The sequence below is a fragment of the Palaemon carinicauda genome, chromosome 37 (genome assembly GCF_036898095.1).
Source record: "Palaemon carinicauda isolate YSFRI2023 chromosome 37, ASM3689809v2, whole genome shotgun sequence".
Taxonomy (NCBI): Eukaryota; Metazoa; Arthropoda; class Malacostraca; order Decapoda; family Palaemonidae; genus Palaemon; species Palaemon carinicauda.
Window position 1 is genome coordinate 42,266,184 of NC_090761.1, and position 26,122 is coordinate 42,292,305.

General features: G+C 48.0%; 1 protein-coding gene across 2 annotated transcripts in view; it reads right to left on the reverse strand.

The window, feature by feature from the left end:
- The window catches only part of Tcs3 (Probable tRNA N6-adenosine threonylcarbamoyltransferase Tcs3), a 52,696-nt gene that overhangs the window by 19,221 nt on the left and 7,353 nt on the right, over window positions 1–26,122 (reverse strand). For both annotated transcript variants that reach the window (XM_068360348.1, XM_068360347.1), the window contains exon 2: window positions 18,207–18,385. In XM_068360348.1, coding sequence (XP_068216449.1) covers window positions 18,207–18,356 — 150 coding nt within the window. In that variant the 5' untranslated portion in view covers window positions 18,357–18,385. The remainder of the gene's footprint in view (window positions 1–18,206; window positions 18,386–26,122) is intronic.

A 26,122-nucleotide genomic window follows, 5' to 3' on the forward strand; every position in this document is an offset into this window, starting at 1 on the left:
AGTCGACTGAAAAAGCCTGGGGACCCATTGAGGACCTCTTGGAGAGTGCCCTTCTCCAACATGGTCTGGATTTAGGCCTGGAGGGCCAGCTCTTTTGTGGATACCTTCGCGTAAGAGCTCGATGGTACAGGATTGCGAGACAGTGGAAGGAGAAATTGAATGAAAGGGACGCGATACCCTGAACGAATCATGGAGACTGTCCAGGGTTCGGCCCTGTACTGCAGCCACCTCTGGCAGTGGCCTTGCAAGCATCCCCCACTGGGGGACAATTGGGAGGATTGCCCTCTCCTTTGCTACCTTTTCCTCCTCTGAAGGATTTGGAGCCCTTTGGGTCTTTTGCAGGAAAGTGCTTCCTGGACACCTTTTTTTAGGACCCTGCTGTCCTACTGGTAGAGGGTTTGGTGACTTGATGCTGTTTCTTAGGTGGTGGTGAGGCCTTACCATAGGACCTTAATGTTAAGGTCCTATAGAGAAGGTAGTCCTGATTGGACTTCCTCCATCATTCAGCTGCCCTCTTGACTAGGCATTCTTCAGCACCATCTTTGCATCCTTAGACTCTCTCCAAGGTGGCAGGAATTTTCCAGCAGTAAAGGTCTGGAAGGTTCCTGTCATCCCGAAGAGGTCTGACCTTCTCTTGCACATGGTACTACCGCAGGGTCTTCCAGTGGTCTGAAAACAAGCCGTAGTTTTGGGGGAACCAAGTCTATAGGAGATGGGCGGAACATTGCATCAAGTGAGACCTCCCTTGGAAATCGAGAACCCTTGCTCGTATGGGGGTAGAGATTATCCCTTTTACCCCCAAAGGACGTACTGGTACGTTTCACAAAAGCCATCCCTTTACCCCCATGGACGTACCGGTACGTCCTTGCAAAAAAATGCTATAAAAATTTTTTTTTCATATTTTTGATAATTTTTTTGAAAAAATTCAGGCATTTTCCAAGAGAATGAGACCAACCCGACCTCTCTATGACAAAAATTAAGGCTGTTAGAGCAATTTAAAAAAAATATACTGCAAAATGTGCTGGGAAAATAATAACCCCCTGGGGGTTAAGGGTTGGAAATTTCCAAATAGCCTGGGGGTAAAAGGGTTATCAACCAGTGAGGGAGTCTTTTTCCTCATTCTCCTCTTCTGCTTTGTTATCAGAACTGAAGTTATTTGAAGCTCTGAGAAGTCCTGCTGGATGTTAGCAGAAAATACCACAGCTCCACACACCCTCCTGATGGGAGACAACCATCTAAGAGTTTGGGGCCCTGGAAGCGGCAGGTCTCCACCTAGGGTCCAAAAGGGTAGAGGAGGAAAAGGAAACCGGCTTCTCCAACGGGATCCGAGTAGAAGCTACAGTGGCCTTTGATAGTGGAGATGTACTGGCTGGAGGAGCTGTACCTGCGACTGCCTGTCTTACCGCCTTCACCAAGGTATCAACCAAGGATGGCAGTTTCCCCACAGAAGACAGGTCTAGCATATCCTTGGGGAGGCTTACAGCTGAAGATCACCTCCTAAGGGATCACAGCATAGGTACCTGAAATTGAGAAGATGCAGGTCTCTTCTCCTGGCAAAGCAGCACAGGCATGCCCTCTAGGTCAAACCAGAAAGGACGAGATGGAGATACAGAAGTGATTCGAGGATACTTCTTTGGAGGTTCCTTAAAGCCAGAAGGGGAAGGAACCGGGTGCCCACCTCTTGCTGGCGAGTCAAGGTAACCTGCAGGCCTTCAGCAATGGTCGCTGATGGTCTGCGAAGATCGTCCAGGTGTTGACGAGCTAGAGAAAGAGGATCGCTCGCAGAAGCATGACAATCCCGCAGTGGAGATGGAGAACTGCAAACTGGAATACGACACGCTGGCGAGCGACGATCATGAGCTGGAGTATGACGCACTGGCAAGCGACAATCATGAGCTAGAGTATGATGCATTAGCGAGCAACAATCATGAGGAGAGATGGCGTTCGACAAGCTGCCGAGCGACGGTTACGAGCTGGAGAGTGGTGAGCTGGGGATTGGCAAGTTGGGGATTGAGGAGTTGGAGATCAGCGAGTCGGCGATTGGCATGTTGATGATCGGCGTGTTGGTGAAGTGTGCGCAGACGCAGACGAGCGTCTGAGAGATGAACATCTAAGAGGCGAACGGTGAGCCGGCAAACGACGACCTGGTGAGCTGGTGAACAGCGCACTGTTGGGTGACAGACATTCAATGGCTGGCAAACAATGATCAGGAGAGTGACGATCACAAGAAGACGAGTGACGATCACGAGCAGGCGTGGCAAAATGATTGTCTTTTCTTGGAGTCTGACAGTTGTTTCCTGACGGAGGATGATAGCCTACGTCTGGTCGACCAGAGAGCACTGTGATCTCTTGACGAGGAGAAGAACCGGTGATAGCAAGCGGGCACGCTGATCTCGACGACGGTGATCCTCTACAGGGTAGTCACGCTGCAAAGGAAAGAAAGATGAGAAGGCGTGGCGGTGTCTAGTAAGCCTAGGTCCTTGCTCAACCCCATTTTCTGAAGGGGAAAGAAGAGAGAATTTGGCGGGAGCAGTATGAGCATGAGCGGGCAATGACGACAGATGGGCTTTGCAGATAGCAAAGGTGTCGACCACAGCATTTACAGGAGACAGAACTGCGAAAGAGGTAGTGCATGATGGATTTGGCATGTAGATGTATGTGAGGGTTGAATCCCTCGCTCGCTCGCCTTCTCGCCATCGTCACCAATTTGATCTAATTAGGCGAGTTCCTCTGTAAATGCGCATTATAGGAAATCCAACAGGCTTTGTCTCTCCTCAATGGGGGAGTGTTGCCTAACCTTGCTTCCTTCCTTGTAAGGAAGAGGGGGTTCCTGGATGGGCGGCAACCTGGAGGGTTCTACTCTTGATGAAGTAGAAGCCATGGGATCAAGGGTAAATTGCAGTCTCTCCATGTGTAGCGAGGTATGATGTGTCCTAAGGACACAGAGGCGGGGGGCGGGAGCTGTAAACATCCATTTAATACCCCTGTCATCTAGGTCCAAAGAGCTACACTCCTAAGAGCTTGAGCAAGGTACTGATAAATCTCAGACACGCTTTATAATACCTTAGAGGAGACCATACGGGTGATCGTCTTCTCTCCCATGGGTGGGAAGGACGAACGAGACTTTGATGCTGATGTGAGGTGATTGTCCCACTAACGGAACAACAGGCGCACAACAGTGGGTGAGGGGTGTCTTTCCCTAGTGTGGGAGGCTAGGCCTACACTTTGATGAATTCCCGTTAAGGAACCTTCTGATGGGATACTCTGGAGAGTATTCGTTCTTTGCCTACAAAGCTGAACGATGAGGGAAAGGCATTGAAGTTACTCCTGGTAACGAAACAAAAGACTTTCTGTGCACTACCGTTAGCAGGTCTAGGGGATGAACTGATATTTGTCCTGGGTATGAGAGCCTCACACTCTCCTTGTGTCCCTTGCCAGAGAACCTCTAGCAGGCGTTCTCTTGAAGGAGAGCCTGAAGCCCTAAAGAGGGCCAAATGCTGACGTACTTTTCAGCTGACAAAGATCCCCCTGAGGAGGAAGTCTGGATTGCTTCTCTGGGGGAAGCAGCCAGGACTTCCGAGCTGCAAGGTTGTCCTAACAGCAAGTCGCCTCCACTCTTACCCGATAGATCCCCAGAGGAGACTGATTAAGCAGGGAGAGTAAGATGGGGAGGTTTCAACTTCGAGGATGAACCCGAATTGGAAAAATCCCTCTTAGCCTTCTTCTTCCTAAGCTTGCCAAATCATAGCTACTGGGAGGGAGGACATTCCCTGAACACATCTCATGGAGACAACTACCAACAGGAATGCCCTTTGCACATAGGACAAAGTGAGAGGGGATCTCTCTCCAAGGAAGACATGAAGGTTCTGCATTGGCGGCCTTCCCTACCTGGACAAATCCGCATTCTTCCCGAATGTACACTCTATCACTCTAGAGAAAGATGACAAATTCGGAGATAATTTGTACTTTTCCTAACCATACAAACCTTAGCTATTTACATAGGGTATTACTTTCGGCGTAGCTGAAATTGACGAGCCATTAGATTTTTAACGAGGGTTTACTACCCCCGCGCTAGTTAGCAGGGGTAGCCCCTTCACACACCAGTGAAATGTCTCACTTCACTTAGAGGTAGGACTTGTCTTGGGGGACAGGGCTGGCGGGCAAATGTGTGTAAATAGCTAAGGTTTGTATGGTTAGGAAAAATACAAATTATCTCCGAATTTGTCATTTACTCCGTAACCGAAATACAAACCATGCTATTTACATAGGATGACTTACCCCTTAGGAAGGGTGGATAGTCCCCAGCCTGACTGGCTTTGGCTTACCCGGGGACTCAGAATCCGAGTGAGCAGCACTCGAGAAAAGGAGTCCCTGCACCTCACAAGTTCCCTGCTCTGCAAGGAACGTGTGGCCTACATAAGTTTGTGTGTGAAGGAATAAAGTGTGACTCGTCCTAGGCAGTTGACCTGGAGTTCTTTAGAAGGTACTCTAGGTTAGGATGTTCCCAATACCACTTCGTCAGGGTATGGGAGACGCGACCGTATTATGTTAATACTCGGAACACAAGGAAGCATGGTTTACCTGCAGAGGTTTGAGGTCAGCTATGCAGAGACCAGGATGCTGCTTTCCCCAGGAGAGGAGAAGGATGAAGAAAGAAGTAAGGGCCAGACATACTTCTTCCGTTCATGCAGTCTAAAACCTGGTAACAATGCCCTCAACCTTCTGCTACCTGTCCAAAAAGGAGTCTGAGGTTAGACCAGCTGTTGTGTAGCCACCACAGGGCAATAGAAAACGTATCGATACTCCTGTGGGTCACGTCCTGCAGGAAGTGGGCTGTGAAGGTCGTTAGACGCTTCCAGACTCCAGCTTGTAGCACCTGCGTCACAGAGTAGTCCCTCTTGAAGGCCAGCGACGTTGCAATGTATCTGACATCGTGTGCTGTAGGGCGACGTGACGGAGGAGGGTCTGGATTCAGGTCGAGATGAATGGCCTTGAATCCGGGCTGAAAAGGCATTCTTGGTGACCCTCCCCTGCGTCCTTCCTGTGCTCCTAAACCGGGCTTGCACGTGAGGACGAACTGCAGCTGTTCTTAAAGATAACCCCTCTGGTTCCTTACTGGCAAGTAGGAGGAGGTCTGGGTCATCTGTTACAGAACGGAGACTCGAAACCTTGAAGGAGTCGTACCGAAGGTCCGGGACTCCAAGATTCTGAGTCTAGTAACCAACTCAGGAACGAACCTGAATGTTACCTCCCCCATCCTCCTGAAAGAGCGACGTCGTACGAGAGACCATAAAGATTGCTTACACGCTTGGCCAAAGCCAGAGCGAGCAGGAGCACCGTCTTCCAAGACAGGCGACGATTAGAGGCCTGACGTAATGGTTCGTAAGAAGATCTCTTAAGGGTCTTAAGAGCCCGAACCATGTTCCAAGGAGGAGGGCTCACTCCGACTGGGGGCAGGCAAGTTCGTAGCTTTGTATGAGTGAAGTAAGATCCAGCGGGGAGGAAATGTCTATTCCTTCAGCCTGAAGGCCAGGGTAAGGCTGAGCGATAGGCTTCACCGCCAAGAGGGAAAATCGAATTTCCTCCGGCCGATAAACAATAACTCCGTTATTGCTGGAGTAGAGGCATCAAGGGGAGAGGTACCTCTCCCACGACACCAACCACAGAAGACTCTCCACTTCGCCTGGTAGACCCCTGCGGATGACTTTCGCAGGTGACGAGACCTCCGCTCCGCGACTGTTGCGGGGTGCCTCTCTGTGAGGAGGTGTCGTATAGTCTCCCGGCGTGAAGCCAAAGCGATGCTACGGCTTGTGATAGATGCTGCAGTGTGGTTGTTGAGTAGCCTGTGTCATGGAAGAAGCTCTCCCGGGAGTTCCGCCAGGGGATGCAGAAGGTCCGGAAACCGTTCTGCGTAAAGTCGCAGCAGAGCTCCCAGGGTCATCGATAGGTTGACCGACAATCTGGTCTTGTTGAGCCCCCTTCTCAACAGACAAAATGGTGGGAAGACGTAGGCGTCGATGTTGTCCCACCGTTATAGGAAGGCATCTTACCAAATAGTCTTGGGGTCTGAGACTGGGGGGTAGTACAGCGGCAGCTTGAAGTTCAAGGCTGTCGTGAGCAGGACCCCCAGGTCAGGCCTTTGCTGGTTACTAGGGGCCAAAGACCCCCAGGTACTCTATCTGTGAGTCTCTGCTTAGATTGTCGGAGAGCACATTCCTTTGCCCGGAATGAAGCGAGCCGATAGTGGTATTGAGTGGACTTCGGTTCATCTCAGTATCTCTACTGCAAGATGCGAAAGTATGGAAATGTACCTCCCTGCTAGTTAAAATACGCCAGTACCGTGGAGTTGTCGCTTACGGAGTGACTCGCCAGGATCTGTTGGAACTGTTGAAGGGCCAGACTACGGCCTTAATCCTAGCTGATTGATGTGGAGGTACCTTTCAGGTCCTGACCACAGGCCTGAATCAGAACGTGGCCCCCCCCCCCCCCCCCCTCTTTTGACAAGTCCGAAAACAGCATCCAATGAGGGGGAAGGACGAGAAGATCCACTTCCTTGCAAGAGGTTTCCGTAGGTCAACCCCCCATTGCAGGTCTAATCGTTCCGCTGGTCCCATAGGGACCAGAAAGTCCGGTTAATCGTTGCTTTGATTCCACTGGTACTTGGGCCACCTAACAGGGAACTTATCCTGAGGTGACCGTTCGGAACTAGATGGGTCAAGGAGGAAAGGAGACCTAGGAAGCGTAACCAAGATAGTGCTGAAAGCTCTCCTTGTCAGAGGAAAGGTTCTGCGACTCTCCTCAGCCTTGCTACAGCCATCTGATGGGAAGGCTTGGAGATAGGAGTCAATATCATGGCTACATCCCAGATGTTGAGATAGAAGCAGAGAAGGCTTCTTGCGAATTACCATGATCCCTAGATCCTGGTAAAGTCCCGGAAGCTTGTCTCGGTGTCGAAGAAGGTCGCATCCGAGACTACCGGAGTTAGCCAGTCCTCCAGAAAGCGAAGGAGGCGGAAGCCTACTCCTGAGTGGCCATGAGGATATCAGGGTGAATCCCCTGGTGAAATCCTGCGGTGCTGTGGCGGGATCGCAACATAACATCTTGAACTGGTACATCTGTTGTCTAGGCTGAATTCCAAGTGCTTCCTGGAAGATGGATGGAATGGGACCTGGAAGTACCCGTCCTTCCGATCCAGGGCATATGGAGTCTTGTGGTCTCGCTACAAGTCTGATCGATTCTGCTGTTCCACGCTGAACGAAGTTTGTTCGACAAACTTGATCAGAGCTGAGTGGTCGATGACGGGACTCCCGTCTTCAGATGCTTTCCTTACAAGAAAGGATCGACTGAAGAAGCCGGGGGGGGGGAAGCCGTTGACGACCCTTTTGGAGGGCATCCTTCTAGAGCATGGCCCCTTTTCCCGAAGGTCTAGCCCCTTGCCGATCCCATGGCATAGAAGCTCAGCGACACTGGATTCGCTGTCAGAGGTAGAGATGTTAAGAACGAGGCGCGATATCATTGGCTGATCACGGAGATCGTGCAGGAATCGGCACTGGGATGCTGCTATCTGAAAGCGTAGCTTCAGGCGTCCCCCCAGCGGGAAACCTGCAGGGGGGGTTGCCAATCCTAGCGTTTGCGGACTCGGCCACTCCCTCTAGGATTATTGCCTCCCCGGGAGGACTTCCCGTCCTTCTTGTCCCTGACAGGAGGGGGCTGCTATTGTACACTTTGTCTTAGCGGCCGGAGCCGGTCCGATGGCCTAGGCTGACGAGACTGTGTGGTGAGGTGCTGGAGGCTTGCAGAGTCTGGAAGTAAGCGCCCTTGGAGGAGTGAATCGAGATTCGACTTTCTCCACACACCAGTTGTCCATTTCCCCGTCCTTGGGCTCAAACAAGTTCTTCCCAAGGATGGAAGAGTGTCTGAGTTTGCCGACATCCACGGTTGGGACTTCAGAGAGGAACCTCTCGGTCCCTGCATCTCGATGCTTCAACATCGAGTTTGTCCGCAAGTTCGAAACTTGGCGACAGAAAACAATGGTGCTTGTGCCCGAGAGAAGGAAAGTTCCCATGATCTTCCTGGAGCTTCCTTGTACAAATCCTCGGGTCGCAATCGGAGAGGGAAATGCCTGGTAAGCCCCTTCCACGGAATGGTGAAGAGGAAGGGCTAGACCAGTCACCCCCATTGATGGGGCCTGCCTGAAAAGAAGGAGAAGAATGTTGCCCAGACACTTCTGAAGATTCTTCCTGCTCTTGCACGCGCCATGCTTTGCGTTCGCGGGGTGAAGATCGTGGCGATGATGATCTGAAAATACGCGCTCCAGAAAGCTCACCATGTTGCCCGTGTCGCGAAACCTCGAGCGATGATACAATCGATGGTTCGCGCGTGGACGAACGTGGGCGCGCGCGGGCGAGTGGGCGGCGGCAGGCGAACGTGGGCGTACATGTGTGCGGGCAAGCGGGCAGGCGGGCGCGTGGGCGTTGGTTTGCGCGCAGGAGAACGTGGGCGCGCGTGAGCATGTGGGCGCGCGGCCGCGCGGGCGAGTGGGCGGCGGGGTGGGCCTGTGCATCGTTGGTTCGCGCGCAGGCGAACGTGGGCATACATGCGGGCAGGCGAGCGGGCGTTGGTTCGCGCGCAGGCGAAAGTGGGCGCGCATGCGCGGCTAGAAGAATCAGCATGGGTGTAGAACCAATGATGAGGTTGCGCGCAAGGGCGGGCACAGGAGACTAACGTGGGCGCGCGGGCGCGCAGAGACTAGGGAAGATCTTCGGCGAGGAGAAGGAAATCTTCTTGCCTGCGCCCAGATCTGGTACATCGTGGGCGTGAGGGCGAACGTTGGCGCGCATCGCGCAGGTCAGGAAAGAGCGCATATATGAGCGCTGGCGTACAGAGAAGGAACAATCTCCTTGCCTGCGCCCAGATCCGGAAATCGTGGGCGCAAGAGCAACGTTGGCGCGCATTTGCGCACATCAGGAGGTGCGCAGAAGCATCAGGAAGGGGAGCGCCGATGCGCACTGGCAAGCAGGCGATCGTAGGCATTCAGGAGACCGTTGGCGCCCCATGGCGCGTAGCAGGAAAGGGCGCGCAGATGTGCGCTGGCGAGCTAAAGAGAGCTGGCGCACAGAAGGTCTCAGAAGCACAGGTGAGCGCTGGCGACCAGAAGATCTACGGCGAGACTCAACTACAGGAGATCGTGGTTCACAGCAGGCGAGCGCTAGAGCGCTACTGTGCGCGAGCGCGCAGGAGATCGTTGGCGCGCAGGTAAAACCTGGCACTTAAGGGACTTACCCACACTGTGGAATAAGCCCCTTAGCCCTGAAGGGACCGGTGCCCGTTGTAAACGAGGTGCGTTGGCGCCCACTGCGCATCTGCGTCCAGGAACGGAGATGAAGACTAGAAGGTCTGGCAGTAGTCGGATATCGCGAACGATCTTCCGAGGGACAGAGAAGCAGCTGCAACGGTCGGTACTCGTCTAGGAGGGTCCTCTGCGGAGAACGTCGAATGAAGATGAAAACGACCTCGGACAGGCGCAACACCCTCCGACCTCTGAAGAGGAGTCTCTGATCGTGAACTCCCCCGAGGGGAAGAGGCACTGGCAGGAGAGACCGTTGGCATCAGCTGTCCCCGAAGGGAACTGAGCCCTCAGCAACAACAGCAGGAGTAGTCCTCCGAAGAGGAGTCTCTGTGGTGAACTCCCCTTCGAGGGAGAAGCACTCGCAGGAGAGACCGTAGGGCTCAGCTGCCCCCCGAAGGGAACTGAGCCTTCAGCAACAACAGCAGACAAGAGTCCTCCGAAGAAGAGTCTCTGTGATAAACTCCCCCCCAGGGGAGAAGCACTCGCAGGAGAGACCGTAGGGCTCAGCTGCCCCCCGAAGGGGACTGAGCCTTCAGCAACAACAGCAACAACAGCAGAAGGAGTCCTCCGAGGAGGAGTCTCTAGGAGTGTCCTCCCTCGCGAACGAGAGAGGAACACTTCGTAGAAGAGACTGAAGAGGGGGCCCATGGGGCCGAAGGGTCAGCAAGTGACCTAAAAAGCCTCCGAAGAGGGGCTCCTGCAGCTGCTCAGCCCCTTAAGCGTAGCTGCAGGTGCGACCGCTCAGCACCAAGAGCATAGTCGCACGAATTCCATGGTCCGAGCTTGCAACCGCTCAGCCCCTTGAGCAAGGTTACAAAAGCGGTCGCTCAGTACCAAGAGCATAACCGCTGGAGGACCAGGAACAAAATTAAGGTAAGAGAAGTTCCCAAAGGGAAAAACTCAAACCTGGGCAGGAAACCTTCCCTCGGAAGGGAAGTTACCCACCCAAGGAGGCGAACCTCCTGAGAGTTCTAAGATGAACTGAAGAGCTGTCAGTTGTCACGGGAGAACTTCCAGGAGAAGGAGACACGCCCCTGACAGTCCTATAGGGGAGGTAGCAACAGCAGACTCCCCAGGCCCCAACAAGACAGCTAGCTTCGTTGTCACATTATGCAAACGAAAAACTAGATCGTTAACTGTGAAAATAAAAAGTAATTAGTTAACATTCATTACCCCGGGAAGACTCCGAAGAGGAATCCCGACGGAAAAGAACACAAGAATTACACAACAGGCATGTGCCCTCAACCCCACTTACAGTCACGGGGAAGGGGGAAAGGCAGAGAGCTGTAACAAAAACAGAATTATAACAATTATAATAATGTAATTCAATTAAGAATGTTCACTAAAGTAAGAACGAAAAAACCCCGAAGGGAAGCGTTCTACGAAAGCTGAAAAGTTAACAAATACAATTAGATTCATAAAAATAATTGAGATAAAATGTACGGCGTAGCAACTCCACCCGACACGGGAAGGAAGCTACCGAGTACGTAGTAAAGGGTGAACGACCTCAAGAGAGAGAGAGAGACTGTAGTCAAACTCGATCGCGACCCATGAAATTACACCGTGGTGGCCTGACAGCCGGCGGGCTACACGGAGATATCATACACTACATACACAAGCACGAACACTGAAAAGGAAACTTACTGATTTCTATACTCAAATATATAAATAAACATGAAAATATGTTTACATATATATAGAGTATAAGAAAAGTAAGTAATTAAGTAAAGACAAAACATTAAATGGCTGCCAAGCGAGGATGAAAGACAGACATGTCTGTACATCGTCCGAGCCAAAAGTGAAGTGAGACATTTCACCGATGTGTGAGGGGGGAGGGGTAGCAAGCTACCCCTCCCCTACCCCTGCTAACTGGCGCGGGGATTGTAAACCCTCGTTAAAAATCTAATGGCTCGTCAATTTCAGCTACGCCGAAAGTAATACCCTATGTAAATAGCGTGGTTTGTATTTCGGTTACGGAACAATTAAAGTTTAAAATTTTAGGCTAGTTGTTCTTTTGATAGGTTTTGAAACCGAGTACAGTATAGTGGAGAAGATCAAACAACGTCCATTCTTTTCTGAGCCAAAATATAAAGTGGTGTGTGTTAGCTACTGTGTGAGAGCGGGGTAGTGGATACACATACCACTAACCAGTGGAGGGGAGTATCACCTCCCTTAAAGTTTTACGGCTAGTTTCAGCTGTTGCCGAAATGTATCTATCTCCATAGTAAAGAGCTGAAAGGTTTGTATTTGGTGCTGGAACAACTTTTGAAATTCAGTATAAAGTATGTCAAAACTACAGTACTGTAGTTATACACAAAATATACTTTGAAATATGTTATTTTCCTTAGTAAAATAAATTTTTGAATATACTTACCCAATGATCATATAGCTGCATCCCTGCTGCCCGACAGAAAAAGTCTACGGGAGGAATACGCCAGCGATCGCTATACAGGTGGGGGTGTATATCAACAGCGCCATCTGTCAAGTAGGTACTCAAGTACTCGATGTCAACAACGAACCAATTTTCTCCTCTGTCCCACTAGTTCTCTATTGGGGAGGAAGGGTGGGTCCTTTAATTTATGATCATCGGGTAAGTATATTCAAAAATTTATTTTACTAAGGAAAATAACATTTTTCAATATCAAACTTACCCGATGATCATATAGCTGATTCACACCCAGGGGGGTGGGTAGAGACCAGCATAACAAGTTGACATTATGAGCTAAGTATTCCGTATTTTATTTTAGCAGTTATTCAAAATAACAAGCATAAAATAAATAAGTACCTGGTAAGAAAGACGACTTGAACAATTACTCTGCCTTTTTAAGTACGTCTTCCTTACTGAGCCTCGCGATCCTCATAGGATGCTGAGCGACTCCTAGGAGCTGAAGTATGAAGGGTTGCAACCCATACTAAAGGTCCTCATCAAAACCTTTAATCTAGGCGCTTCTCAAGAAATGATTTTGACCACCCGCCAAATCAAGTAGGATGCGAAAGGCTTCTTAGCCTTCCGGACAACCCAAAAATATTTCAAGAGAAAGATTAAAAAGGTTCTGGAATTAGGGAATTGTAGTGGTGGAGCCCCCACCACTACTGCACTCGTTGCTACGAATGGTCCCAGAGTGTAGCAGTTCTCGTAAAGAGACTGGACATTCTTAAGATAAAAGACGCGAACACTGATTTGCTTTTCCAATAGGTTGCGTCGAATATATTTTGCAGAGATCTATTTTGTTTAAAGGCCACGGAAGTTGTGACAGCTCTAACTTCGTGTGTCCTTACCTTCAGCCAAGCTTGGTCTTCCTCATTCAGAAGGGAATGAGCTTCTCGTATTAACAGTCTGATAAAAATAGGATAAAGAATTCTCTGACATAGGCAAAGATGAATTCTTAACTGAACACCATAAAGCTTCAGACGGGCCTCGTAAAGGTTTTAAAATAGAACTTAAGAGCTCTTACAGGACATAATACTCTTTCTAGTTCATTTCCAACCATACGATAAGTTTGGAATATCGAACGATATTGGTCAAGGCCGAGAAGGCAGCTCGTGTTTGGCTAGAAAACCAAGATGAAGAACATGTAGCCGTTTCGGATGAGAATCCGATGTTCTTGCTGAAGGCATGAATCTCACTGACTCTTTTAGCTGTGGTTAAGCATATCAGGAAAAGAGTCTTAAAGGTGAGATCTTTCAGGGAGGCTGATTGAAGTGGTTCGAACCTGTCTAACATAAGGAATCTTAGAACCACGTCTAAATTCCAACCAGGTGTAACCAAACGACGCTCCTTCGTGGTCTCAAAAGACTTAAGGAGGTCCTGTAGATCTTTATTGTTGGAAAGATCTAAGCCTCTGTGACGGAAGACTGATGCCAACATGCTTCTGTAACCCTTGAGTGGGAGCTGAAAGAGATCGCTCTTTCCTCAGATATAAGAGGAAGTCAGCTATTTGAGTTACAGAGGCACTGGTCGAGGATACGGATACTGACTTGCACCAGTTTCGAAAGATTTCCCACTTCGATTGGTAGACTCTAAGGGTGGATGTTCTCCTTGCTCTAGCAATCGCTCTGGTTGCCTCCTTCGAAAAACCTCTAGTTCTCGAGAGTCTTTCGATACTCTGAAGGCAGTGAGACGAAGAGCGTGGAGGCCTTGGAGTACCTTCTTTACGCGTGGCAGACGTAGCAGGTCCACCCTTAGGGGAAGAGTTCTGGGAACGTCTACTAGCCATCGAAGTACCTCGGTAAGTTATTCTCTCGAGGGCCAGAGGGGAGCAATTAGCGTCCACTTGTCCCTTCGTGAGAGGCGAACTTCTGCAGTACCTTGTTGACAATCTAGAACGGAGGGAATGCATATAGATCTAGATGAGACCAATCAAGTAGAAAGGCATCTAAAAGAACTACTGCTGGGTCCGGGATAGGTGAGCAAAGTATTGAGAGCCTCTTGGACATCGAGGTTGCGAAGAGATCTATGGTTGGCTGGCCCCAGGAGACCCAAAGTCTCTTGCATACATCCTAGTGGAGGGTCCAATATGTTGGAGTTATTGTCCCTTCCTACTGAGACCATCTGCTAAGACATTCAAGTTGCCTTGGAAGAAACTTGTTACTAGTGAAAAGTCTAGACCTGTTGAACAGGAGAGGAGGTCACTTGCGAACTCGTACCATGTCAGAGAGTAGGTCCCTCCTTGCTAGGAGATGTACATCAAAGCAGGGAGTTGACCGTGTTCACCTCCACTACTTTGCCTTGAAGGAGAGACCTGAAGCTTTTCCAGGTCAGACGTACTGCCAGAAGCTTCTTGCAGTTGAAATGCATTGTCCTTTGACTCGAGTTCCATAATCCCGAGCATTCCCTACCGCCTAAGGTCGCACCCCAGCCTACGTCCGATGCGTCTGAGAAGAGAACGTGGTTGGGAGTCTGAACAGTCAGGGGAAAACCCTATCAAAGGTTGATAAAGTCCTTTCATCCAGTCAGACCAGACTTATCTTCCGGAAACCGGGATCTAGACCGCTTCTAGCGTCTTGTCCTTTTCCAGTGAAGAGCTAGATGAAACCGAAGAGGACGGAGGTGTAGTCTTCCAAGTGACACCAATTGAACCACGGATGACAGTGTCTTAACCAGACTCATCCACAGCCTGACAGGGCCGCGTTCCTTCTTCAGCATCTTCTGGATGGATAGCAGGGCTGGGGGTTGATCGTCTTGTTCAGCCATGTCCTCATCAGAGGGTTCCTCATCCGAAACTGATGAGGAAACGGCAACGGAGTGGGCAATGTCTGACTCGCTGAATCCGGTCGCACTGGTGGATGCGTGACGGAGCCGGACACAAGATCATGGTACTGCTGCACAGTCTGTGAACTGTCAACCATGGGGAAGCGAGGAAGTACAGCGACAACCCGAAACTGTCTAGACTGTCTGGGTTGTGCAGACAACCCCTATCGGGTTGCTGAGGTTGCCGCACTGCGTCACAACAAGTCACCTCTGCTGGTTGTTGAACGTCTTCCTAGTGACACACTGAACGTCCACAACCACCTCCGAGAGTCGCTTAACGTTAACGTGCGACTGGCAACCCACACTGGGTCGCACCGGAGGAGGAATCATCTCAACTGGCGGACGTGAGTAGGAAATCTCAGCGTCAACAGGGCGTACAACCAACCGGTAGGAAGGTTGTTGGCAAGAAGGTTCTTCTCCGTAAAAAATCCTCTATCAAGGACTAAGCTTGGACTGCATGTCTTGCAACAAAGCCCAAGGTCTAAGGGAGCAGGTGTGGCAACAGACGGGGTAGCGACTGAAGCGGAACCATTTACCCTCCCTGGAAGCATGTTATGCTTTAATTAAAGTCCATAGGAGGCTAAGCAGCTTAAGGCTCCTCTCCAAATGACAGAGTCCTCAAGGGAATATCAGAAGGAGGGAGAACAGCACTTTCTCATCTACAGGAACCATGTCCGAGAAAAGTTAGGTTATCTCAGTGAGGGTTTCACTGGTGCATAAGCAGCAGACCAGAAGGCAACGTTATGAAACTGCTTGACAGTCTGTGAACTGTCAAAAACTGAACTGTCAACCACAACAGGAGCGTGAGGACATACAGCACTGGTGTATTAGTAGCAGACCAGAAGGCAACGTCATGTAACTGATTGACAGTCTGTGAGTTGGCAACAACCAAAGTTGTGTGGGGAAGCCTCAACTCCTGACTGACTAGTTTGCTGCGGGCGAGTGGCGGTAACCACAGTGTGTTGCGGAGGCTGACACACCGTGTCAAAACACGGCAGCTTGTGGTAGCTCACGCACGGCAACGGAGTGCTCCGTGTGTCTGTGGGAGTCATCATACGTCTGGCAGGGTTGACTGTGCATGGGTGGAGGAGCTCTCACAACAAGAGTGTGGGAGCAGGCAGCCATGCCGGGCGCACAACCGTGGTAGGCTGTAGGCCCACGGGTGCATCGTCAACCTTCTCCGCAGCAGAGTTGCCAAATTAGCGATTTTGTGCTAATTCATTGCCTTTTTTACAGTATTCTATTTTAGCTACTTTCTTTAGAGAAATTCCATATGACTTTAGCTACTTTCTAGCTACTTTTGCAAGCCTATCTAGCGACATTTGAAAATTTGAGTTGGCAACCCTGCTCCGCAGTCGGAGTGTGGGAGCTGGCAACAACAAAAGCGGAGTGCTGGTGCGTGGGAGGGACTGCCGTGGGTTGCGGATCATGCCGCATTGCGGCAAAACACGGCAGCTTGACAGCACCTTCCCATTGCTGATGCGGTAGCTCACGCATGTCAACGGAGGGTGCAGCATGAACATGCGTCTGGCAGGGTCGACTGCGCATCGGTAGTGGAGCTCTCACAGGTGGAGTGTGGGAGCAGGCAGCCGCAGTATCTGCTGAGCGCACAACCGCGGCAGGTTGTAGGTTAACAGGTGCAGTGTCAACCTTCTCAGCACGATACTCCTGCATGAAGGAAGCAAGCTGAGACTGCATATCTGCAGCATAGACCACTAGGGTCTATAAAAGACGGCAACAAACGGAGCTACTGTCCGTTGTGACTGAGGGTCTAAAACAGCTGGTGCGGCAACAGACGGAGTTACTGCCTGTTGCGGAACCACCTTGCCTCTCTCGGAAGGTGTGCAGTCGTCGGATGACTGCAGCGAGTCCGAACTGACCCAGTGGCTACACCTAGGCCGTTGGACTTGCGCGGAAGGGACCGACTTGCATTAAAAAAGCAGCAAGATTGGTCCATGGTTTCTGCGAGAAACCTCTTCCGCAGACGAGGAATAAATGGGCTCTCTCGTCTTTGTGTGGGTGGGGTGATCACGTCGGCAACGTGTGTAGATACACCCGAAACCACGGAGGGAAACGTCTGTTCGTCGATCAAGGCCTGTGGAACCATAAGTCCTTCGACATTACTTCTCCCCTGGGCTTGGGAGCTTGTAAGAGGTATCGGACTAGGTGAACAACTGGCACGAACAGACGAACCCTCGAACGCAACACTGTAACACTTTGCGCATATCACTTTATCACTTTTGATTTTCTGTTTGCACTTATTTCACTGAAATCGAAACTTTAACTGATTTCCACCTGAAACACGCAATCCTATCCTTCATTAAAAGGTAGTAATTGCGAAAACAGTTTACAATGCAACAGAAAAACATAATTAAAGATAAAGAATTCAGTGGCTGGAAAAGAGACTAAACACTAGATCAAATAAACTACGTTTAAAATCTCTCACCGCATAAAGCCTGGGAACAAGAATAAAACTCTAGAAACGTTTTACCTTCTTCCCCTACAGCGACAAGGGAGAAGAGTAAAAAAACGAGAACAACGTTACCCGCTTGAACGAAACGTTTATTCTCCTCTCTCTCCCTCCGTCTCTATCCTTCTCTCTCTTCTCTCTTGACTTAGAACCAAAGAGAAGAGCCCAATTATATATCGTTAAAACATATTATTTGCTAAAGGAAAAAACTGAAAGGTTTCCCAAATAAAAAGTTCCTTTATTTAGAATTTAAACCATTTAGGCTAAGAAAGAATGAACGAAACGCTAGAATCGGTTTACTCTTACTGCAACGTGAAACCGTGAAATACTCTCTCTCTATCGTAACGATAGAGCGCATGTTGAACGTTCTGAACGTCAACAACTGCGGAGACAAAACTAAACGTTAGTTCATCTTTGAAAACAGTACGAGACTATCAAAGAAATTCTTTCAACAACATAAAATTAAAAAGGGGTATAAATTCTTAAAAGGTAAATACGATATGACGGGCTCAAAGTTAATTAACTTCGGTTCCAAGTAAGGACCGCCTACTATTAGGAAAGGTCGCATATAAACAAACATAAAAATTAATTTTTATAAGTTTATAATAAATGGAAAGTTAATCGAAGAGGCCTTAAAGGCGGAGAGAAATAAAATAAATAGATCTATAACTTGTTAAGCAAAATTACCAAAAACCTAAACACACTTCCGTCTAAGGGAAGGGTCGGCCATTTAAAGTGAAAGAGAGTCCATACTCTCTTCGAGTCCATACTCTCTTCGTCACCAAAATTAAATCTATCCAAAACGAGTTCAAGTTTTGAAATGAAGATAAAACCCCTGCATAGCGAAAGCTCAAAACTGGAATAGTGTACTTCACCAAAACGTTGTGAAAACAAAACCAGTTAGGGACGGCGTATTCAGTAGGTCTTGCCTGTGGCACGACAGAGGGAAAATTGGTTCGTTGTTGACATCGAGTACTTGAGTACCTACTTGACAGATGGTGCTGTTGATATACACCCCCACCTGTATAGCGATCGCTGGCGTATTCCTCCCGTAGACTTTTTCTGTCGGGCAGCAGGGATGCAGCTATATGATCATCGGGTAAGTTTGATATTGAAAAACTCTAAATAAAACATACCTGGTGATGTTTTGCTGTATCATGAGGAATAAATCCTTGCCCAGGTGGTGTAACATAGGTTTTTCTTGGATTTGAAAGTACTTTGCCATCCTCTATAATACCGATGCCAATCTTATTGGCACTTCCTTCGAGGCCTATGACTAATACCATTTCTATTCCTCTGTTACAGATAATCAATGCTGAAAAATAAAATACTTTGGCTTAGAAAATTCAAACAATATCTGGTGTTCCATAAAATACACGGGGACTTTTAATCTATATGCCAAAAATTGTCATACTGTGTTAATAAATTTTCTGTTAAACAGTACAGTATACTACATAGAATTCTTGTTTTATCTTCTGTGGAAAAATATTGTACAGTATATCAAATACTGTACAGGTAATGCTTATCCTTCAAATTAAATAACTTAAATTAAAAGGCAATACTTTGAAGCAGGTGCTAAACATTACTTCTGCAGTAACTGCAATCCAAATATACAGAATTTCTAAATTAATTTGTATTTTTTGTAGCCATTCAAATCTGAGTCCTTTAATTAAAGAGATTACTTCAGTGCAGGCTGGTATTTGAAATGGATAACAAGAAGTTATCTGACAGGGGAGGGTGAGGGGCAAAGCCCCTCTCCCCTTACAGTTGGTTCTCTATTCACTTTTGCTATTTTGACCCAGGACTTAAAGGGGTAGTTTCAAGAGGAGTGATATATTAAAAAGCTCAGGTTTATATGGCTTGGAAAAAAAATTACTTTTAGGATTTGATATTTATTCCTATGCAACATACAAACCATCGTCCTTTAATTAGGGAGCCTCACTGCTTTGAGGGTTGGAAGTCCCCCTAAAATCAAAACTGGAAGATTCTTTTAACTTCTCTCACCCTTGGTCTCAGGAGAATGAAGCGAAGACTCTAACACCCCCTATCTGTTTATTATAGGGATGATAAGACTGATAGGACCTGGGGTGTATACAATGTACCGAACCGAAATCAAATAAATGTTTTCCCCGAGGGAAAAATGTTGGCTGAATCGAATACTAGTCATATGAGTATTGGGTTAGTATAAGATACAACATCCCCAAGCTCACATACGGGATGGGAAAATATATTTCTTTGGTTTCAAAGAATGGAGCTCTGAATTGTAACTTAACCCCATCTAGTCAGACCAGGTTGTAACACTTTCACTACTGACCACAAGAAAGGGCAGAAGAATGAAGAAGAAGAGCCAGTTATACTACAATCATTCCAGACTTGTCAATACTGTTACCATAGAAGAGATGCAATCTGTCCTCGTAAGGAGCTGGGCTTGCTACACAATGAATTAAGCAGCCACCACACATCCAAGCATAAAAGTGTCAAGGGATTGTGGGTACAATCTCTCAGATAAAAGGCCATAAACAGTAGGTGGTCTGCCTCTTCCAAACACCTGCCTTTCATACTTGGCCCACCTACAGGTTTTCTCAGCCCTGATCTTGACTGTTGCCTCAACAGTCTTGTAAGCAGAGGCGTTAGCTCAACGGATCATATCACGGAGCCAAAAAGATATTGTGTTCCTTAAAACCTCTTTCTTGGACCTACCAGTGGTAGCAAACAGTCTTCTACACTCAGGCCAAAGGTGTTGGGTCCTCTTCAGTCAGCACTGCAGAGACCTTATAGAATACAAGGGCATTTTGTTTTCACCACCACTCGACCGCTCCCAGAGGGAGGGGATGGAGACCAACTTAAACCTGGGGTCATGCACTCCTGGATTCTGTGTCTTAGCCACAACAACAAAAATTAAAGAAGACCTTTCCATACACAAGTGTGGGTGACTACATACAAGAGACTGTGCAACTCGCTCACTCTCTTTGCTGATGCTAACAAGAAGACAATCTTGAGTGTAAGATCCCTGTCGGACAGGGCTCAAAACAGGGGTATGCATAAGGGTGTTGAGGACTAAGGTCACATCCCATTCATGGGGTCTGAGGTTATGGTCTTCTGGAGGTATCAAGACATTTCCTATGCAGTGCCTCGCAAAAAAAACATTTGATCTGAGGAGACGCTGGATAGTCTCGACTCATGAAGAGACGATTCTAAGAACTGGTGATACCCATACCAGTGCAGTTGAGAGAGGAGAGTGGGCCAGGGGGGTGCAGTTCTCTCAGGACCTCGACCAGAAGAGAAGGTGATCGGGATACCACTCGGCATGTGGTCATTGGGGAGCCATCAGGGTCATCCTAATTCCTGGTGTAATCAACCCTGTTGATTAAACCAGGCTGAATGGGGGAAAGGTGTAGCCGTCCATGTGATCACAGGGGTGTTAGACAACATCTCTTAAATACTGCCCATGGGCCTATAACGGGAGAGCACAAGACAGGAAACTTCTTGTTCAGACATATCACGAACATGTTGATTCCTGTAGAGCCCCAAAGGGTAAGAAGCTTTTCCTCCACGAGAGGATGTATAGACTGCTTTGCTCCTACAACCTGCCCCTGACGGCTGAGTGTGTTTACTAGAACATTCCTCTTGCCCGGAATGTACCTTGCTGATAACTCTATGGTGTGACACACCACCCAGACATGCATCTGCTTTGTCAACTTGCAGGAGAGGTGCAAATACCGTCCTTCCTTGCTTGTTGACATAGGCCACTACAGTTGACCTGTCGCTCATCAGCACTACATAGCGCCTCCTCAAACATTCTTGGAATGATTGCAGGCCTAGGAAGTCCGCTTGCATTTCGAGGATGTAAATGTACAGATGCTTGTCTTCTTCGACCATATTCATGATACGACCAGGTCTTCCAGGTGTGCGCCCCACCCATCCTTTGATGCATCCAAGAACAAACGCAGATCCGGAAGCGAGTAGTCAAGTGGGACTCCCATAGTGAGGTTAATTCTCATCATGCCACCAGGCAAGATTTCTCCAGACCTCCTGTGACAGGCACAGAAAGGAACAGGGATCGCTGTTGGCTACCCAGTGATGCTTCAGGCACCACTGAAGACATCTCTGGTGGAAATGCCTGAAAAGAACAAGCTTCTTCAATGAAGACTGATGTATGAAAAAAATGTTGCTACTGCTGAGCTGGAACAACTGTCTTAGACAGGAATGGTTGCAGAACCTCCCCGAGTTTGTTGATGCGATAGTATATGGGAAAGATTCTCACTGCTGCCGAATCTATCAGCATGCCCAAGCCCTTCACCCTCTGGTTGGAATATGATACTTTACTTTTCCAAGTTTACCACAATCCCCAGATCATAGCAAAGTACAACGAGGCCATCTAAATCCTGAAGCAAATGTCTCTCTGACGAGGTCAGGATCAACTAATTATCTGTATACTGTACATCAGGGGATATATCCCATGCTACTGGGCCCAAGTGGTTACTATGATGAACACCTGAGTGAACATCTGAAGAGCAGTACACAGTCCAAAACACAGACTCAAATTGATACACCGTACCATTAACGGAGAAGCGTAGGTACTTTCGAAAGGTCTGATGAACAGGCACTTGAAAGTACGCCTCCTTCAAATCTACCGAAAGTATAAAGTCTCCCTGTCTGATGGAAGACAGCGCAAACCATACTGTTGTCATCCTGAACTTCGTTTGATGAACAAACTTGTTCAGCGGAGAAAGGTCAATGAACAGTCTCCAAAACCCTGTTGCTTTCTTCATTAGGAACAGACATCTGTAAAAGCCCGGAGATCAGTTTCACATGATTTTGAGTGCATTCTTCTCCAACACCATATCCACTTCTGCCTGCAAGGTCAGGGCTTTTGCTGATGTTGAGAAATCCGACTGGAACTCAAACCGAACAAGAGAAAAGGGGGCCAGTGGTCCAGAAAGGGAAGCAAATAACCATCCTGAAGGACACTCATGACCCAAGGGTCAGCCCAGTGTCTCTGCCAACGTGTAATGATATAGGACGTGGGGATCTAACAGGTGAGGATGTAGCGCGTGGGGATCCTACATGTAAAGATGTAGTGCATGGGGAATTAGTACATGGGGATCTAGTGTGTTGCAATCTAGCTCATGGGGATCTGGTGCTCGGGGACTTAACTTGTAAAGTTATAGCGTGCGGGGATATAACAAGTAAGTAGCACATTGATGGGGAACTATCCCTGAGAGACCTGAGGCATTAGCATTCTGTGTGCTGGTAAGATGCAGGCAAAGCCTTCATGCGTGGAGAATCAGACCAACAGTGTTCTGCGTGTGATGTTTATATCTAAGAGGACCGACTGTGCCAATACCTGGAGTGTGAGGACCAAGCGCTTGATTTCCTAGAATTCTCAGCTGAACTCCTACAACATAGCAATCTCATATGTGTGGATGATAATGATCACAAGGGAGCCTGTATGCGAGTGGGTAATCGTATGCATGCAGATCTAATTCTCCTGGATCTATTGAGTAAAGAAGATGCAGCCTGTGAAAAGCCCATAGCTGAGGAGCATACGTATGACAATTATCGTATGCGTGAAGAACTAATTGGTTAAGAGTATGAAAAAGGATGTGCACGTATACATGAATGTGCACTCAGTGCTCGTGAAAAGAATACTAAAGTTAGCGGAGTTCATACACTTGGGTAAGTTTCAGGTGACAAAATTCTCACAGTATTATGAAAATCTTCTCTGTAGGAGAATACCTCTCATCCTCTACGGGTTCTAAAAGGGTCACTGTCTAATGAATTGAGAGCCTTACGAACGCCTTCTGCAGGAGTCGTCAGCACATAGGGGGAGATCCTCAACTATACAACACGTATGTGAAGAAGGACTGAAAGAAGTCCAAAAGGACTTAGGCCATATGCTCTTCTTTAACTACGAGGGACGAGACATAGAAGACACAGCGGCAGGGAACAAAGTAAAAAATACAGGATTGGGATAAGGAGGGCAAAGTCTCTTCCTTCCTTCTCTCTTCAGTAGTCAGAGTTGATGTTTTTGCTGCTGGCAGAGGCATCACTCTGGAAGATAAGTGGCTAATCAGTGCGCTGGCGAGGGGGCAGGGTTACCCAGACACCTCTCAGTAATTACTTAACACCAGAGTTCCAGCTATGCTAAAAATAATACTTCTATCAATGCTACTCTTTGCATCAATTCCATCTCCTGAATGTACTGTAGACCTGGGGTTGCTGAATCCCATAATAGAGATGGTGCAAATTACGGGGACTCAAGTTGAATCCTAACAAAACTCAAAATATGACTGTAAGTAGGTCAAGGATAGTTGCTCCTCAACATCCAGATCTCAGCATTGATAATGTTTCTTTAACTCTGTATGGCTCTTTCAAAACTTTAGGCGTGATTCTTGAAAGTAAAATGTTATTTTGATAATAAAATAAATTTTTGAATATACTTACCCGGTGATTATATAGCTGCAACTCTGTTGCCCGACAGACAACTCTACGGTAAAAACTCGCCAGCGATCGCTACACAGGTTGCGGGTGTGCCCAACAGCGCCATCTGTCGTCCAGATACCCAGTACTCAATGTAAACAAAGACTCAATTTTCTCCTCGTCCCACTGCGTCTCTATTGGGGAGGAAGGGAGGGTCCTTTAATTTATAATCACCGGGTAAGTATATTCAAAAATTTATTTTATTATCAAAATAACATTTTTCAATATTTAACTTAGCCGGTGATTATATAGCTGATTCACACCCAGGGGGGTGGGTAGAGACCAGCAATATATGTTTACACTTTTATGAGCTAAGAGTTTTTATTTCATTTCAGAAGTTATCAAAATAACAAAAACAAAATAAATAGGTACCTGGTAAGGAAGTCGACTTGAACAATTACTCTGCCTTTTAAGTACGTCTTCCTTACGGAGCCTCGCGATCCTCTTAGGATGCTGATCGACCCCTAGGATCTGAAGTATCAAGGGTTGCAACCCATACAACAGGACCTCATCAAAACCCCTAATCTAGGCGCTCTTAAGAAATGACTTTGACCACCCGCCAAATCAACCAGGATGCGAAAGGCTTCTTAGCCTTCCGGACAACCCAAAAAACCACAATAAAAACATTTCAAGAGAAAGATTAAAAGGGTATGGAATTAGGGAATTGTAGTGGTTGAGCCCTCACCCACTACTGCACTCGCTGCTACGAATGGTCCCAGTGTGTAGCAGTTCTTGTAAAGAGACTGGACATCTTTCAAGTAAAATGACGCGAACACTGACTTGCTTCTCCAATAGGTTGCGTCCATTATACTTTGCAGAGATATATTTTGCTTAAAGGCCACGTTAGTTGTTACAGCTCTAACTTCGTGCGTCTTCACCTTAAGCAAAGTTCGGTCTTCCTCACTCAGATGCGAATGAGCTTCTCGTATTAACAATCTGATAAAGTCTGACCAAGCATTCTTTGACAAAGGCAAGGATGGTTTCTTAACTGAACACCATAAAGCTTCAGATTGGCCTTGTAAAGGTTTAGTACGCTTTAAATAGAACTTAAGAGCTCTAACAGGGCATAAGACTCTTTCTAGTTCATTGCCTACGATCTCCGATAAGCTGGGGATATCGAAAGATTTAGGCCAAGGCCGAGAAGGCAGCTCATTTTTGGCTAGAAAACCAAGTTGTAGCGAACAAGTGGCTTTTTCTGACGAAAATCCTATGTTCTTGCTGAAGGCATGAATCTCACTGACTCTTTTAGCCGAGGCTAAGCATACCAGGAAAAGAGTCTTAAGAGTGAGATCTTTCAGGGAGGCTGATTGTAACGGCTCCAACCTGTCTGACATGAAGAATCTTAGTACCACGTCTAAATTCCATCCAGGGGTAGCCAAACGACGCTCCTTGGTGGTCTCAAAAGACTTAAGGAGGTCTTGCAGATCTTTATGTTTGGAAAGATCTAAGCCTCTATGCCGGAAGACCGATGCCAACATGCTTCTGTAGCCCTTGATAGTGGGAGCTGAAAGGGATCGTCCTTTTCTCAGGTATAAGAGAAAAACAGCTATTTGAGCTACAGAGGTACTGGTCAAGGATACAGAAACTGACTTGCACCAGTCTCGGAAGACTTCCCACTTCGATTGGTAGACTCTAATGGAAGAAGCTCTCCTTGCTCTAGCAATCGCACTGGCTGCTTCCTTCGAAAAGCCTCTAGCTCTCGAGAGTCTTTCGATAGTCTGAAGGCAGTCAGACGAAGAGCGTGGAGGCTTTGGAGTACCTTCTTTACGTGTGGCTGACGTAGAAGGTCTACCCTTAGAGGAAGACTACTGGGAACGTCTACTAACCATCGAAGTATCTCGGTGAACCATTCTCTCGCGGGCCAGAGGGAAGCAACTAACGTCAACCTTGTCCCTTCGTGAGAGGCGAACTTCTGCAGTACCTTGTTGACAATCTTGAACGGTGGGAATGCGTAGAGATCCAGATGTGACCAATCTAGGAGGAAAGCATCTATATGTATTGCTGCTGGGTCCGGGACTGGAGAGCAATAGATTGGAAGCCTCTTGGTCAGCGAGGTTGCAAAGAGATCTATGGATGGTTTTACCCCAAGTGGCCCAAAGTCTCTTGCACACATCCTTGTGGAGGGTCCATTCGGTTGGAATTACTTGCCCTTTCCGACTGAGACAATCTGCTATGACGTTCAAGTCGCCTTGGATGAACCTCGTTACTAGGGAGATGTCTTGACCTTTTGACCAGATGAGCAGGTCCCTTGCGATCTCGTACAACGTCAGTGAGTGGGTACCTCCTTGTTTGGAGATGTACGCCAAGGCCGTGGTGATGTCCGAGTTAACTTCCACCACTTTGCCTCGAAGGAGAGACTTGAAGCTTTTCAAGGCCAGATGTACTGCCAACAGCTCCTTGCAGTTGATATGCATGCTCCTCTGACTCGAGTTCCACAGTCCTGAGCATTCCCGACCGTCTAGTGTCGCGCCCCAGCCCACGTCCGATGCGTCCGAGAAGAGAACGTGGTTGGGAGTCTGAACAGCCAGGGGAAGACCCTCTCTTAGGTTGATATTGTCCTTCCACCAAG